Here is a 17,315-nt window from a genome sequence, read left to right on the forward strand (position 1 = left end):
TCCTAACTTGGGGATCTCCTTGTTGAGCCCTCAGAAACCGTTCTTTTTCTGTTTTGGTCGTGATGGCTTGGAGGAGCACTATTGCGTCAGCTCTAGGTCGGGGTGTGAGGGCTGGTGGAAATATTTTTCCTGTATCGTCTTCACCGGTGTCCTCCCTTGGGGAGTGGTTTGGAAACCTTGACAGTGCATCTGGGAGCTCGTTCTCCTTCCCGGGACAGTGTTCCACGTCGAAATCAAACTCACTTAGCAAAATAGCCCATCTGGCTAGTTTTGCCTTGGTGTCCTTGACCCTATGGAGCCATGTGAGGGCCTGGTTGTCTGTCCGGACTGTAAAGGGGGCATCCTCTAGGTAATACCGGTAACGCCTAATCGCCCAGACTATGGCTAGACATTCCAATTCGTTACTGTGGTACCTCGTTTCTGTTTCATGCAAGGTGGCTGAGGCGTAGCTGATGATCAGCTTCTGTCCGTCTTCTCCTTGTTGGTACAGCACCGCCCCTAATCCTTTGAGGCTGGCATCTGTCTGCAGAATCATTCGCTTGTCTGGCGTGGGCCGGTGCAGGGTGGGCAACTGGGCGAACAGTTTCTTTGTTGCCTGGAATGCTTGCTCCTTCTCTGCTGTCCATGCCCACCTCTGACCTTTTCGCAAGAGGGGTAGTAGTGGCGCTGTCACTGTTGCCATCCTCGGTACATAGTCCCTTAGCCAGCCGCATGTCCCTAGGAAGCTTTTTAGCTGCTTGGGGGTTTTAGGTACCTCAGCCTCCTGGATAGCCCGGATCTTCTCCGGCAGGGGCTTGTTCCCTTTTGGCGTAATTAGGTGCCCCAGGTATTTAATCTGACTCATCCCAAACTCACATTTTTCCATGCGGCAGGTGAGGTTGTGCATCTCTAATCGTTCTAGGGCTCTCTTCAGGTGTGTCTGGTGTTCTTCCCAAGTCTTGGAAAAAATAATGATGTCATCCATGTAGGCGACACAGAATGTTGCCATGTCTCCTGTCAACACCTCTGTTGACATGAGGCGTTGGAAGGTACATGGTGCATTTTTTAGCCCAAAGGGCATCACCCTGAACTGCAAGCTTTCACCATTTGGACTGGTAAAGGCTGTATATTTCCTGTGCTCCGGGGCCATTGGAATCTGCCAGTAGCCGGCCCTTAGATCTAGTCTTGAGAAAATGTGAGCGTCTCCCAACTCCCGCAGGGTGTGGCCAATATCGGCCATGGGTGGGGCCGCGCTATAGGTTAGTTTATTTAGGGGTCGATAGTCGACGCAGAAGCGCATTCCGCTGCTGCCCTTCGGGGCAAGAACTATACGTGCGTTGTAAGGGGAGTTGGCAGGCTCCACTATTCGCTGCTGCTTCATTTCCTTCAATTGTTCGAGAATGATTTTCCGTTTCCCTGGGGAGGGCTTTCCTGGCCTTTCATACACAGGCTGTTCCGAGCTGAGGTGAATTTCATGCGCTGTGGTTCTGGTTTGCCGCAGGGGCCCGTTGTCCTCAAATAGCCCCCTGTGCTGGTTTAAGGTATCCAGGAGCTGTATGACCTGGGAGGGTTTCAATTGGTGCTTAACACCTTCCTTGTCTATTTCTGTTGAACTCCCTGATGGCTGGTCTCCTGACCACTGTTCTGTTATCCGAGTCTTTGTGCCGAAATGTACACGCCCGGTCCCAAAGTCCAAAATGCATTCCTGTGTGTGTAGCCAGGGCTGGCCCAGGATCATCTCTTCCTCAATCTGTCCAGTTACAAGGAATTTGACGGGCTGTGTCCCTATCCTTGTTTGGAGGGGTAGTTCGATGCTTCCCTCAACATGTATTTTCTGCGTGGGGTCCGCTAGGGAGACTCTGACTGACGAGGGTTGAAGTCTGTCCCTTAAGGTTAGAGGGATTTGGTCTGTCTGAATAAAGTTGGCAGAGGCTGCTGAGTCGAGGAGGGCCATTACCTCCTTTTCTCCGATGCCCACGATAAGTCTCGGGGTGACTGTCCTGGTATCTCCCAGCTCAGTGCAGTGGAGAGTTGAGACCTTTATGCCTTGCTCGGGTCGGTCGGCCTCTCGTTCCTTCCCGCCTTCTCGTTTCCCTGCCTCTGCAGCTGTCCCCTGGATCCATCGCCGGCTATTGGCCCGTGGTTGTCCCTGCGTGTGGGGCAGTCCCTGTTTAGGTGGTATCCGGGGCAGTACCAACATCTGGGTGGCCTATTCTGGCTGACATGCTCGGGTGGCTTGGTTTGCATTACTCCCCTCTGGACTGGTCCTGTGTTTGCAGGCAGTGGTCGGGGAGGCGGTTTCTCGGGAGGCTGTCTGCATATTCTGTCCCTCTCAAGTGCTCGGGCTCGATCGACGAGCTCCTCAATTGTTTCTGCTCGGGGGGCCCGCAGAAACGAGCGGAGGTTCGGCAGTAAAAGTTCGATGATGAAGGGGATCCCTGTCCCTTCCGGTTCGTTGGGGTGCAATCTCCGATATATTTGTATCTTCTTTCGTATGAAGATTTCTGTTTCTTCGTGCGGGGATTGTTCCTGGCTATAGAATTGGCGACTCAGGTCTGCTACTAGCTCTGTTCCTGCATATCGAGTTACTAGTCGGGATCGTAGCTCTGCCCAAGTGGACGCAAAGTCCCCGTAAGTGTTCCACCAGGTGGCCGCATTCCCTCTGAGTTGGCGTCGCCCATGTTGGAGCCATTGCCCATGAGGGATTCCTGCTTCTATTAGTTGGCCCTCGCAATGATCAAGGAACTCGGTTGGGTCCTCATGAGATCTTCCTGCAAACTCTGGAAGCATTATGCCGCTCCCATTTGTGATGGCAGGGTGGGGCGGAATTCTGGAGTTAGCCAGTGGTTGGGTCCTGCAAGTGGTGCACGTGTATTCCAACCCTTCAATATTCAGCACTTCTTCCCTCCATCCTAGACAGGTCATGTGGTAGGGCCTAGCACAGTTTCGGCAGGTCACGCGTTCCTGACCGTCGCCTCTGCAGCTGGGGTGGGAGCATTTCCGGGCCTGTATTCTACAGTCTGCGCACTTGAACTCCATCCCCTCCCAGTCTCTGGCTTCGTCTGTCCAGCCTAGGCATCTGCCATGAAATTTCTTTGTGCAGGTGTTGCATTCTAGGTAATACAACCCCTCCCCTGTGCAGCTAGGAGCGGGGCACTTTTGGGAGGCCTCTAGGGCCTGGGGGGAATATTGGCTATCTCCCTGTGGGCTGGCAGTAGCCATGGTGTTTTCAAGATAGGTTTTCTGGGCGCCACTGAGTTTTGGGCAGTCTCAGAACTGGCTGATGAGTAAGTTATCTCAGGGGGCAGCTGTGGGTGGCCGTCTACTGACAAGTCCTATAGTTGGCCCCACGTTGGGCGCCACTAATTGTCGCGAGTTGGCTCTTCTCTGGCTCCTCCAGAATGGCCTTAAGCGTCAATATTTTAGTTTGCTGCCTGGGTGAGAAGGGATCGGCCTGACTGGCTCGAGTAACTTCTGGCTGGAGGTTCCTAAGAGGGTTAGGTAGGATTCTCCCCCACCTTGGGATGCCCTGAAAGTGGCTCCCAGTGTCCCTCGTCGAATGCCTACTTACGGGCTGCGGCTGGTTTGGCTCTGCGGTCTCCCAGTAGTAGGGCTGACCTGCTTGCTGGCTGGCTGGCTGGCTGGCTTGTGGGCGGGCGGTTGGCTGGCTGGCTGGCTGGCTGGCTGGCTGGCTGGCTGGCGGGCTGGCTGGCTGGCTGGCTGGCTGGCTGGCTGGCTGGCTGGCTGGCTGGCAGGCGGGCGGCTGGCTGGCTGGCTGGCAGGCGGGCGGTTGGCTGGCTGGCGGCGGGATAGGTCCCCGTGGAGCTCCCTCACCCCGAAAGGACACTCTCAGATATGCGGTACGAGATTTATTACGAGTACTCGCGGTTGGTACCGACAGCCTCCCGATACACACTAACTCGCGGACTCGGTTGTCGGTCTTCTGCTCTTGGCTGGCAGGCTCGGCTGCCAGCAAGGGCGCGGTGAGCGGTTGAAGGCGCGGTGAGCGAGGCTCGGCTGCCAGTGGTGCCTCGAGGGCACCGACTGACTTCCTGGCCCAAAGGCCGGCCTTATATACCCCTCCTGAGGGCCAGGGCGTGACGTAGGAAGGGCCGAGGGTTCCAAGAATCACGGGCGCTTCCAGGAATTCCAGCCGGCCTACGTGACTTGGACGGACCTCGGCTTGGTGGGTGAGGGGAAGGCGGGTGGAGGCGGCTGGGCAGACGGAGGTGGGTGAGGAGGGGGAGGCTGCGCGCGCACCCGCTTGGCCTGGCGAGAGAGGGGTAGGCGAGGGGTGGCGGCCAGTAGGCGGTGCTGGGTGAGTAGGGGGAAGCTGCGCGCGCACTCGGCTGGCCTGGCGAGAGAGGGGTAGGCGAGGGGTGGCGGCCGGTAGGAGTGTGCGCGCGCACCTAGCTGGTTGGCATGGCAACCAAGGACGCGGCGCGGTCGCCCTGGCAACGGGCGACGTGGTGGTGGCCGGACGGTGACAGCTGTCGCGGCCGTCAGTGGCGGTGGCGCGCACACGTGTTTAGGAAGGAAGGGGCTGACGGCTTCGTAATTATAGACGTGCGCGGCACGTCGCACGTCAAGTTTTACATATTTTTACAGTATATTTTTGAGTTTAACATTATAACGTGAGCGTGTTTAAGCTTAGGTTTGCTTTAGTGCATTATGACTAATGTTCAGTGGCGGCCATGTTGCGGTGTTTGTTTACCAGTGACGAGATTAGTCTTTTACCTAGTTTTTTAAATTTTGCTTAAAAACACTCTGATTTCGTGTAAAAACGCTGTGTTATGGCGATTTCGCGTAATACTATAATTTACTTTGATTTCGCGTTTATCGTCGTTTAATCACGATCGCGAAAAGAACAGGCCCCTATGCATGACTTATTAAATGGTTTGGTGTTATTTTGTTTACTCATTTTTAACACACGTACTTTTTATGAATATGTTTAATTTTTAAGAATAACTTTACTTAATTTTTGCAGAAAAGATTAAAATACGTAAGTAACGTAAATGTTACTTAAAAACGTCAAGCAACAGTTCTGAAGCAAAAAATATGTCGGCGATTTTGTGTTACGTTGAGATTTTTTTTGTCTTCAGAAAGCTGTAATCGGCAAAAAGGATCGGCATGCATGAAGCCGATCATGCAAATGACAAAAATGACCAAAATCGGCCGATCTTAATAATCGGCAATCGGCATCGGCTCACCCCTATATTAAATTATATACAATAAAACACAGTTTTAACGAACTTCATTAGAGCGAACAATTCATTACTACGAACTATGCCTTTGGTCCCGTCAGACGTCCGTATAACATAACGTAAAAAAATTTCACTAGTACAAATTTTCTCGCTCAAATTTAAAATATTCTATAAATATTCATTTGAACTAACACTTTTCTGCCCGGCACGATAAACGACAAACAGATATAATCGTCACCTTTCAGCCACAAACTGCCATCTTATTTATTTTGATACGCGCCATAGATGACTGCAACGGACTAGTGTTGAAATTTAATGCACAAAACTGGTGTAGAGACTAAAGCGCTGCATTGCGGTGTTCACTGACATGACTCTTTGTTCTATGCTCGCACGACGTGTTTAACCGATGCGAAGTTCTACATCATAAAGTATTGCCACCCACACATCTCTGGTCGTTTCCTTGTTTATTGTTTGAGAAACGTGGCTATACTACGAGTATAACTTATTTTTACATGTGTCGGGTCCATTTGTTTTTATAGTTTAAAAAACCGTACTACTGAACATGTCTTCTAGGAAACGAAAGGCGATTGATGTGAAACTTGAAATGTTAAAAGCAGTAGATAAAGGAAATAAAAAGAATGATGTGGCTAAAAAGTTAGGTATATCCAAATCAACATTATCCACAATTCTCACCCAGTGATCCAGTTTGGAAGACAATAAAATGTAAAAAAATTTTCCTAACTTTTAAATTTTATATTTTTGATTTATTACAGCATTTTTGCAAACAGCTTGTCTTGATTTCAAAGGTAGGCTTACTGCTTTGGCAAACAACTTACCTACGCATTTCTGTATTGTACATATACAGAGTGTCCCAAAAGTCCCGCATCATAGGAAGAACACTAACTTCTTACAGTAGTGTGAAACAATTCATAAAATGTGCTCCACGTGAGTGCCTGAAAGCTCACAACACAGCTGCAGGCGATCTTTCATGTTTCGCAGAATGTTTTGTACCACAATTGGCGTCATAGCGCGGCATTCGGAAGCAATTCGCTCACACAAATGGTGTATGTCCCTGATCTTCACACTGTACACTTTGGATTTGAGATATCCCCATACAGCAAAGTCCATTGGGTTTAAATCCGGGGATCGAGGAGCCCATTCCACAGTTCCCCTTCGGCCAATCCACTGTGGAATGTTGTCGTCTAACCAATGACGAACCTGCGTGCCATAATGGGGAGGAGCACCATCCTGCATAAACCATTGAGGTTTAGCACCAATTATGTGCAAATCAGGCATCAATGAATTTCCCAACATGTTCAGGTACTTTTCACTTGTGACAGTTCCCTCAAAAACGTAAGGGCCGACGACTTGGTCATTCCATAAAGCACACCACACCATAATCCGGGCAGCTCCTTGTTTGGCATCGGTATTCCAATGTGGATTTGCGTCGGACCAGTAGCGCACATTTTGGCGGTTCACCTCACCATTCACGTAAAAGTTTGCCTCATCGGAGAACATCACTGTGGACAAGAAGTCTTCGTCCTGCTCCAGTTTTTCCAGAAACCAATTGCACATTTCCACACGTCGGTCCGGATCATCTTCCGACATGTGGTGCAACAATTGCAACTTGTAAGGGTGGAAGTTGTGCTTTTTCAGGATTCGCTGAACGGTTGACCGAGGAACACCCAATTCCAAGCTGGTTCGTCGAATGGATTTCTTGGGACTTGCTACAACCCTCGCCAAAACAGTTTCCTGCACCTCTCTTGAAGTGCTTGGTCGTCCAGATCTGGTTGCATCAGCCACACTTCCTGTTTCCTTGAATTTTTCAAGCAGGCGGCTAACAGTGCTTTGCGACACTGGCTGTCGTTCAGGGTACATCTCATTGAAATGTGTTGCCACGTCTCTCTAGGAGTATCCCTCTCTTCCACAGAGCAGGATAATCGCAACACGCTCTTCTTTAGTCAGCATGGTTCACCTGCAACATGAAAAAAAAACACTTGGAGTTTAATTGCCTATGATGCGGGACTTTTGGGACACCCTGTACATACTAGTATGTATGTATGTAGTATGTATCTTGATCCCAACGTATAGCTGTTAAAGTAATTGATGCTTGTACCACTCATACTGGTATTAGATTTTCTACTTTGTTTTTTAACAAGATCGAGTTATGTCAAAAACTCCAAATCAGGCAATTATTGTGATTTCGGTATAAAGAACTTCATTATAACAAACTGTCATAATTTTGGTCCCTTCATGTTCTTTATAATGAAGCTCTACTGTATATAATTATATATATAAATATAATTATATATATATATAATTTACTATTACTAAAATACTATTTAAGTTTATTTTGTTAACAGTGAGCTACATTAACACCACAGTTGAAAAAAAATATTAGTATGGTATCTTAAATTCCACAATTTTAAATTTTTTTATTTGTATGTAGCATACCTGTCTTGATAATGAGAGCTCGCGCTAAGACTTCTCAATACGTTACCGAGAAGTGTCTGATATGTCCAGGTTTACTGTAGAGCGATGGTTGTGGCAAGTGTTTGAGGTCTCAAGCATGTTGCCTGCAGGTGCAAGGAGAACAACTGTGTGGCAGCATTCACGACAAAGCAGTGCCTGCAGTTCCACTACAAGAAGGTGCACAACTTCAGCGACGAATCGATGCCAGTGATCGAGCGATCTGTGGCGTACACCTTCGACGCCTACTCTGGGGGCAAGGTGGAGGACCTGGGGCGAGGCCTGTCGCCCAGGTTCGACAAGGAGCGGCGAAGCTCCACGGACAACAACAGCAGCAGCCTGCTGTCGCTCGACGACAGCAGCTCCACCTCCAGCCTGAAGGCTGACGTGTCTGGCACCAGCTCCGCCACCGACTGCAATGCCGGTGAGGAGCCGTCACCTCTCCGGTGCACTGGACTCGCACATAGCCGAGGCTCTGTACTGCAGAGACCAAGGTGGTCTAGGTTATAATCCCAGGGTGTGTGTACTAATGTTTTGCAAAGTGGAAAGTGTTGTGGGTGTCACTGTTATCCTGTGGTTTCGTTTCCGCCACACACTCTGGGTTGGTCTCATGTGGCAGTGCGGCCAGCCATGATGAACGCGAGCTTCTAAGCACATGCTGCGGGTGTATGTGGTAACATTTGACCTGAAAAAATTTAAGAAATTGAATTTAGAATTTTAGGTCTCCCTGATATGAGGACATGATAACTGCAACATTTATTGAAAATAAAATCCTATGTGCAATCCAGACATTGACATACTGTGTTTATAGCATAATCGTCGCAATTGTTATGCAGTGAAATTCCGTTACAACGTACTTCAGAATAACGTATCTTTCAGTTCAACGTATGATTCTAAATTCCCGCTCAAAACACCATTGTAAACAATGTAAAAATATTTCACTTTAACATTATAAACGTATCCTACCTTTCAATACAACGACCATTATTTTCCAGTTACAGTAAAACCTCCATTAACGAATATTCTATTTAACGAAAAACCCCATACAACGAAATAAAATTTTGGTCCCGCCGAACCGCCATAAGATCAATGCTGTTTTAACCTCTAAATACCGAATTTTATTTGTTCCGAAATAGTGAAATTCCCTTTACAACGAACTGCCGCTTTTGAAAAACACGCAAAAATAAACATCTCCTACAAGACATCCACTAATTTTTTTTGCATTCACTGCTTAAAAATACGTGCGTATAACCTTAAAATAGTAAGCAACATCGCGGAAGGCAATAAATAAACAAAGCATCATGGATAACACACGTCGTGTATACATGCCACACTTTGTTCAAAATGGCGGGTACATTTAGCGCTAGTGGCGGAAACCTCTCGTACCATAGCTCTGGCAAGATGAACAACTAGTGTATTTTGCGTTTCTATGGTTAAAGATGCGCACACGCAAATACTTTTAACTATGGTGTAGTACAATTTCCGTTTTTTCAGTTTTCACTGTTGTTTATTTATTTCCACACGTAGTTACGAAAATCAACACGTTACTACTGTAAAATGAATTCTAATCCTAAAAAGCGACGACAGATTAACGTTAAAATAAAATTAGAAATTTTAAATGCAGTTGATGAAAGTGGAAAAAAAAGTGATATAGCTAAACGTTTCGACATCCCGGCGTCTACACTTTCGACCATATTATCCAACCGGGAACAGATCGAAAACAACGCTTCTCTGGTAGGGACAAATCGAAAACGTGTGAAAGTATGTAAAAATTATGATTTGGACAAGATACTTTTTGACTTGTTAATGGAGGCTAGGGCATCAAACATCAACAAAGACATGCCAGGAAGCACTGGGGATGGGAATTGATAATTTCCAAGCATCAAATGGTTGGCCATTAAACAAGTGTATTCTATGTACTTTTTCATGTTTAATTCCTCATATTGTATTAAACAGTCAGAAAGACAGTTCTAGCCATTTATGTGAAGCTTTATGGTGACTAGAAATATATCGTGCGAAACCTCCATTTAACAAACCCCTTTACAACAAACACTACAATTTTTGGTCCCTTGAGATTTGTTAAATAGAGGTTTCACTGTATCAGGAAAGTTTTACCTAATTGTTACTGTGTTTGTGCTGGGGTTTTTTAATATAAAAGTACAGTATGATTAATTTTATCGCTTTCAAGAATCGTTAACAAGTATAAAACGTAAACAAACAATGTCTCAACGATTCATAGAATCATAGTACAGTATAACGCGCCATTCTTCCTCCTCCATGGATCACACACTTTAGTGCACGAGACGATCTGTACAATCGATTGCTGTCTCGCTCCTCTTCAAGACAATTGTTTTTAGCTGCGCAGCTTTGGTTATTTGTAGAGCACGTTTTAAAAGTTTTTATTAACGCAGATACAAACGTTTAATAAAAATTATATTTTAACTTATATCCAATGTTAATTTATGCAGGTTAAGTTTTGAACTGTTTTGTGTAACAACATGGCTGACACGCTTCAATTGTGTTGCCATGAAGATAGGAATGTCGCCTGGCACAGCCATGCTTGCGACGCGCACTACTGGTGCGGCGCTATGCGCTATGGTTATCTATGGATGCGAGGTTTGTTTACGTTTGACGTGGCGCGAGGCAAACAATATTGTTGATTGAATATTTTAATCAGGATGGATGGTCAAAAAGATAAAAAGAAACACAAGCAGTTCACATTGAAGGAAAAATGCAGATGTGGCATGGTCATTTGGTTTGGTGCCCACTACACTGTCAACAATAATAAAAGATCACTAAAAAGTTATTAAACTGTGCGAACAGTCATCTTTATCTGCTGGTCGCAAGAGACTTTGCCTAGGAGATAACAAGGGAATTCTGTCCCAATAAATGTACATATCTGCAAAATAGTTTAACCCATTTGTAGGGCCTGGAAAATTTCTGTGGTTTCAGTATGCAAAAAGCGGTACTTTCAAATTAGAAAAGCAGTGGTTTAAAGTCAGTATTTTCGTTCTGCAATGGAAATTTTACCGGTAATTTAAATGTTGCCTAAATTGTGCAGTTCTTGAATATAATAGTTTACATATTTAATAAACAATCCATGTATACTAGGAATATACTAATATGCATAATAACAGCCTATTAAATCCAAAACAGTTACACAAAACAGATACGTAGCTATAGATGTTTGCAACTACAAATTTTCTTTTTTTCAGCTGCCGATGTCACATGCTTAGCCGACTTTGGGTGTTTGTCATTGGAATCTCTTCTTTCCCATGAAACTTCAAAGTTGCAAAATTTGCACATCACTGTGCTATTGTCAGTACAATAAACCCATGTTTCTGATACTGATATGCTCGTTCTCGAGCACTCAAAGTATTATTCAGCATTTTCAAACTCTAGACAGAAATATTTTGCAACATACTACAGGAAAGCTTCACTATAAAGAACATGAAGGGACCAAAAAATAGTTGAGTTTGTTGTACTGAAGTTCTTTATACTGAAACATAAGCATTGTTATAAATATGTATACCGATACACATGAAACACCTCAAGTGTACTAAGGTTCAGTATCTCAGTCATTAGTCTATGGCCGCTTGAAGAACCTGTTCACATACTCTCTGCTGATGCTTTATATATGGTCAGGAGACACGTAGGCAGAGCTGCCAACCTCAAATCACAACCATCAGTAATGACTAGAGATGGTGATTTATAGCATTTAAAATAATAACATTTAGCATTTTGTAGCATTTTTAAAAACAAGATTTAGCCAATTCTCTCATTTTACATTACCGAAGAAAAGTATATTTTTAAAAAGCATTAAATAATACACATATTAATTATTAACAACCACAGAAATAAAGATCTAGCACAACTACAAAGATAGCCTATGTTGGCAGGTTTCCAAACAACTTTTTAGCACTTATGAGTGCAATAAATTGAATACTTAAATTTACAATTAATATTTTTTAGCCGTGTTCATGGCCATAGTTGATGTAGAGTGCACAAATAATTTTATTGAAACTCGTTTTTTCAATGTTCCCCCCCCCCCCCCCCCCCCCCCAATTTTCGCCTTCTTTTGGTTTTCGATCATGCCAGAAACCGTTGCTTGCCGTTTTACCTACTTTTTTCCTTCATCCGATTTCTCGGTGAATCTTTTTTTTGCAGCCTGATGTCCCTCAGATTTAATATGCTTTTCAAGTACATCTTTTTTTTTTCCACTCCAAATGGCGATTACATAAATTGCGCATTAAAATATTCGTATCACTTTCGTAGAACTGTTCACTTTTGTATTCATTTATGCGATCGTGAATGGAAATTACGTTTCGTCCCATTTTTACCACGAGAAATAACACTATACAACACATTCACGAGTATGACGTATTTGTAAACTCACCACCTTCCACAGACTACACAAGAACACGGCTTTCACGTGAAATACAGCCAGAAAATGGGAATTGTTAGCGCGGCGAAGCAGAGATGTCGCAATATGGCGGCCTAAAAACTTGTACTCTGCAAGATGACGGACACTCTTCCAGCTAGTTGTTCTTTGCTTTGTTTACAATCGCGAGGCACGGATGGCCATTTTTCATTCAATATTTACGAACAATAGTGTTGTGAATGATGTGACAATAAGATACTTGTGCTGAATACACCATAAAATGATGGTTTCTTTTGATACGGAAATGAAACGAAATACAATCTGTAAATAAATTGTGTAGAGTGAAGACGAATCTACGTTTTTTACCTTGATTTCGCATTTATTTCGGAATAGTCTAGATTTCGCATTTTATGGCGGAAAAAATTTAATTTAGCATATTTTTGCATCTATTTCGCGAAAACAAAAAATCACCATCCCTAGTAATGACAAATATATGAAAAAAGTACGCGTAAATCATGCACGATCAATTTTTCCTGAGGAATTATGACACACACAAGATAAAACAAGGACAATAATATGCAAAAAAAAAATGAAAAATACTGTATTTACTCGCGTAAAGGCCCCGCCCGCGTATAAGCCCCCCTCCTTGTTTTGTAAACATTTTTGAGAAAAAAAATTTAAAAACGTGTTTTTCTGGGTTTATCTGAGGGCAGGGCAGCTTGGCATGCATCAAACAACAAGCCATGTATTGTGAGCGGTGGGAGGTGATTATGTAAGTGGCAGTGATACAGAGACTGGTATTATAGTTTGTCTGTTCTCAGTAGGACCGTCGTGAGGTATGCCAGACGTAAGCAGTTAGTCCTATCTGAAACGACATAAAGATAAAGAAAGCTGGACTCGCGTGCTGCCACTGTGTTGATGTGGAATGTTGTCGGAGAAGAAGAGGGGAAGAGAAGGAGGAAGGGAAGTGGGTCAAGGATTCTAACACTCCTTTGTCTGGTTGGCTGGCTAGCTGGCAGGAGGGAGGTTAAGCCACGCCTCTGCCTCTCTCCCCTCCTGCCAAAGCGCTGCCTCTGCCTCTCTCCCCCCCTGTCAAAGCGCTGCCTCTCCCCCCTGTGGAGTCGTTGCCTCTCTCTCCATCCTGCCGCGTCGCTGCCTCTCTCTCCATCCTGCCGCGTCGCTGCCTCTCCCGCCCATCCTCATTCGAACAAAGACGCACGACTTGAAAAGAAAAATCTATTTTTTCCTCCAAATTCGCGTATAGGCCCCCTCTCCTTTTTTGGAGTCAAAATTTGGGAAAAAAAGGGGGGCCTTGACGCGAGTAAATACGGTATAGGCCTATGTATATGAATACAATGAAAATTAATGAATCGAAGGAAAAAAAAAACTATTTGAATAATACTATCATCTGATTATGTAAGAAATGTCAATAATTTTACAGGAAATTTTCAACCTTCAATTCAAAGTATTCAAAGTTATACTTTTGAACAACTGTCTTTTTATTTGCTTATTTTATCCTGGTTGGATAAGAACTGTCTTATAAACAAACAACAGAAGATAAACAAAAGAAATTGTAAACAATAACTCTGCGTTCGTTACTTTCGTTTCTTCAGATGTAGCGAAAAAACTACGATATGGATTTATTGCTCTCCATGACTATAAAATAATCCGCATGTTTCTTTGATTCAATATGCCGTCTACAGTCATCCCTTCCATCATGTGCAATCGAAAAGTCACACGTGTATACATTACAAAACACGTGGTGTTCCAAAACATTTGAAGACGACAAGCATGGCCATTCTTTTGAATAGTTAGGTCTGGTCGAAAGTTTTGAAGAATTGCGTCCTTTTTTTCTCCCCCAGAACACTTTTGTTCTGTCACGCTTCATTTCTACAACCGGCACTGAAGAACACAACACTATTGAAAAAAGTAAAAAAAAATTCACGTCTGTAGACATGACAAAAATACTATGATGAAAAAAATGACTTACAAAAAAAATTAAAACACAGGTTAGCCAAGGTACCGTACAAAAATTATCGTGATGTAAGTGGCCAACAAACGAAAAGTCCGAGAATATGTACTAGTTGTATCGTAATACCATCCCATTATTATTTCAAAACACGAGAATTAATCTACTTATTTCGATAGTACATGCTACATGCGTACACATACTAGTTCCGTTATTTGCGCAAACATGTGATGTATTCGAACTGCATTCCCGAAACACCGCAGCAGAAACTAAATATTTTCCGTTACCGTGCAGCGCAAAGCCTTGTTTCCGTAATAAACCAGCGATGCTCCGTAATTCCGTGTTAAATCCGTAATAATTACAGAAAATCCGTAATGGTTGGCAGCTCTGTGTAGGTTATGTTTTTGTTTATGTACGCACTGTTACGTTTGAATAAGAAAATTAAAAATAAAGTACAAGTTTTTGGATGGAAATTTTTTTTCAAAATTTGCCTCAATTTGTTCGTTCAAGTGAATATTTTTGTTTCAGGAAGAAACAGACCGTCGTAAAATTTGTTAAGATGAAATAAAATTCAAGGTTATTATATACGTTTTTGGCGGGACCAAACAATGAGTTCGTTTAAGTGAAGGGTTCGTTTAACTGAAGTTCGTTGTACTGGTGCTTTCCTGTACATACAGGCTGTTACGAAAACAACTAAGCTTGGCGCGCAAATAAATATCAGCAGTGGAATGCCACTACGTTGGGAACGTTGTCGCGGCTCGTGACGTCAACAACAGATGCTGGCTGCATGATAGTCACGCATGCCCGCAAAATCCCAGTCTCGCTGCGCAGACTAAATTCGTACCTGCAAAATCATTATTTACTTATTCTCTTGTTATTTACGAAGTTACACAAAATAAACAACTACGGTAAGATAAATTTGTTAGCCGCTAACATATGTGTATAGCTTTACACAAAACAAAACTTCTCACAGTGTGGGAAATGTATGATCTTCGTTAAGGAAACATTCACTTACGTGAGAAGTTAGTAGAAGCCATGTTGGCTAACCTGGACAAACCAGGTTTGTTTTGTTTACATTTTACCATATATGATGCAACTTGGATAAATACAAGATATTAGGTTATTCTTTTGCTTTGATATAATATTTTATACACTTTTTGCAAAATACAATAAATGCGTTCTCATATCCGGCCAAGTGTGCACGGTAGTTAAGAATTCGGCATCATATTATTTTTATTTTTCTTAGAGTGCAAAAGTTTGAGTTTGCTTGCATTCAATAAATACGGTATTGGCATAATGGAGTGGAGGAACACGGGGTTGCCACTTGAACAAACCCCGGCGCACAAATGAGAAGAAACTTAGTGCGAACTATACCCGAGATCAATTTTGAGCATCAAAACCATACAAGAACACGGCTTATGTAAAAATAAGGTAATTATGCTGAAACACAAGACTTGGGTTAAAGGATACTTTAACCTTGCGTGAGTATTAATGATCTGCAAATACAGTAGATTCCCGCTGATGCGACCCCTCATGGTTTCCGGAAAAACGAACTTATAAACGAAATGGTCGTAATAGAGATATTGGGCCATTTTGTACCCCCCCCCCCCTCCCCCCAAATATATCCAAATACATAAATAAATCACCTTTGTTTGCATATATTTCATATTCAAATAATAGTCTATGGTGTAAAAAAGACAACTTTTTAAATTCATATTACACCTCGGACTCGCATACCCCGAACAATGGGTTCCGATAAATACTCGCGCTAAGTGAATTCGCGCCACGCGAGTTCGGCTATGCTAGCCGGCTGGTGGTTATTTTCGTTCAAAACGTGGCGAAGGAACTTGTATGGATCAGATAAGAAAACATTCGGCTATAAACGAAAGATATAAGAACAATGCTATCCTGAAATGCTGTGACATGTTTTTGGAGTAGATAATCACAGCGACAGACCGACAGGATGTGCTGCCGCCCTTGCCGTCAGCGATGTTTATTTTGACAGCTCAAGCAATTATCTTTTCCACGTCCCTTCACAGCGTAAAAAAAAAGGAAAGAAAAACACGGAATCCAGATGGAAAAGTAACTATGCAGTAAATTAAATACCGTATTTACTCGCATATAGGTCGCTGCAATTTTACCAGATTAGATGTGAAGAAAATTTTTTTAAATTTTTGAGGAATTTTTTTTGCAATGCAGTAGAATCCCGCCGATGCGACCCCCCTCTGATACGTCCATTCCGTTTATACAACCGTTTTTTGAGAAACCGTGAAAAATTTGAGCAGAGAAAGTCGAAAATTTGAGTAAAATCGGCTGAAAAACATGTCTGTTACGCTTAGTTGGGTGCTATGTGTTCACGTTTATCTTGGCAAGAGCTGTACTGTAAGCAGGCAGGCATACAAAAGACGGATAAAAATAGATACCACCCCTCTAGATTGTCCACGCGGCAGTGTCTTGCCGAGCTCGGCGCGTCCACTATCGCACAAAAAGCCGTCTCAGCTGTCATGTTATCTTACCCGCCCGCACGAAAGGCCACTGTGGTATCTTCTGCGAAAGCGTAAGAAACTCGTCCGGCCAGCCTGGCGGTAGCGGCATTTTGACATCATAACGTGACGTGACGCTTACATCTCCCATCCCCTGCTAATTCTTCAAGGCTCATCCCTCCCAGACAGAGCCACAAACCATGTAAAAACTCCCTCCCCCCCCTTTTCCAACTAACATTTCAACTCATTCCCTCCCTTACTAAACCTTCTGCGTGAGAAACTGTAAGCATCCTCCTCCGCTCCCACACAGCGTGCGGCAAAAGCCAGTTTGTATAGTCCATTCTCGGTAAAAAAAATGTTTTTATGGGCTTATACGACTGTCCTTCGCCGTTAATAAATACTTTATAAGTTATTATGATACAATTTGTTTATTAGTCACACATCAGTTTCTGCTGAAAAATCACTAATATCTCAAATTTTATTGAATAGAAAAATTTAGCAGGGTCGTAAATATATTTATTTTACTGCATAGTTACATTTCCATCTGCATTCGAATGTGTTTTTTTTTCTTCTTTTTTTTTTACAATGTGAAGGGTCGTGGATTATTGCTTTTGCTGTTAAAATAAACATAGCTGGCGGCAAGGGCGGGAGCGCATCCTGTCGGTCTGTCGCTGTGATTATCTACTCCAAAAACATGTCACAGCATTTCAGGATAGCATTGATCTTATATCTTAATTAACCAAGCGTATTTTCATAACAAGATATCAAACACACAAAAAAAATTAAAGGCAACAAAGGCAACGAAAGATTTATTTGGCATCTTCTTAGAA

At 43.5% G+C, this 17,315-nt stretch overlaps 1 protein-coding gene across 3 annotated transcripts in view; it reads left to right on the forward strand.

The window, feature by feature from the left end:
* LOC134540265 (uncharacterized) overlaps positions 1-17,315 on the forward strand; it is a 112,073-nt gene that overhangs the window by 53,000 nt on the left and 41,758 nt on the right. For all 3 annotated transcript variants that reach the window (XR_010076437.1, XR_010076436.1, XM_063382924.1), the window contains exon 9: positions 7,766-8,076. Coding sequence is in view for 1 of the 3 variants with exons in the window: in XM_063382924.1 (XP_063238994.1) it covers positions 7,766-8,076 (311 nt within the window). In the remaining 2 variants the exon portion in view is untranslated. The remainder of the gene's footprint in view (positions 1-7,765; positions 8,077-17,315) is intronic.

This window comes from Bacillus rossius, chromosome 1 (genome assembly GCF_032445375.1).
Source record: "Bacillus rossius redtenbacheri isolate Brsri chromosome 1, Brsri_v3, whole genome shotgun sequence".
Classification (NCBI taxonomy): domain Eukaryota; kingdom Metazoa; phylum Arthropoda; class Insecta; order Phasmatodea; family Bacillidae; genus Bacillus; species Bacillus rossius.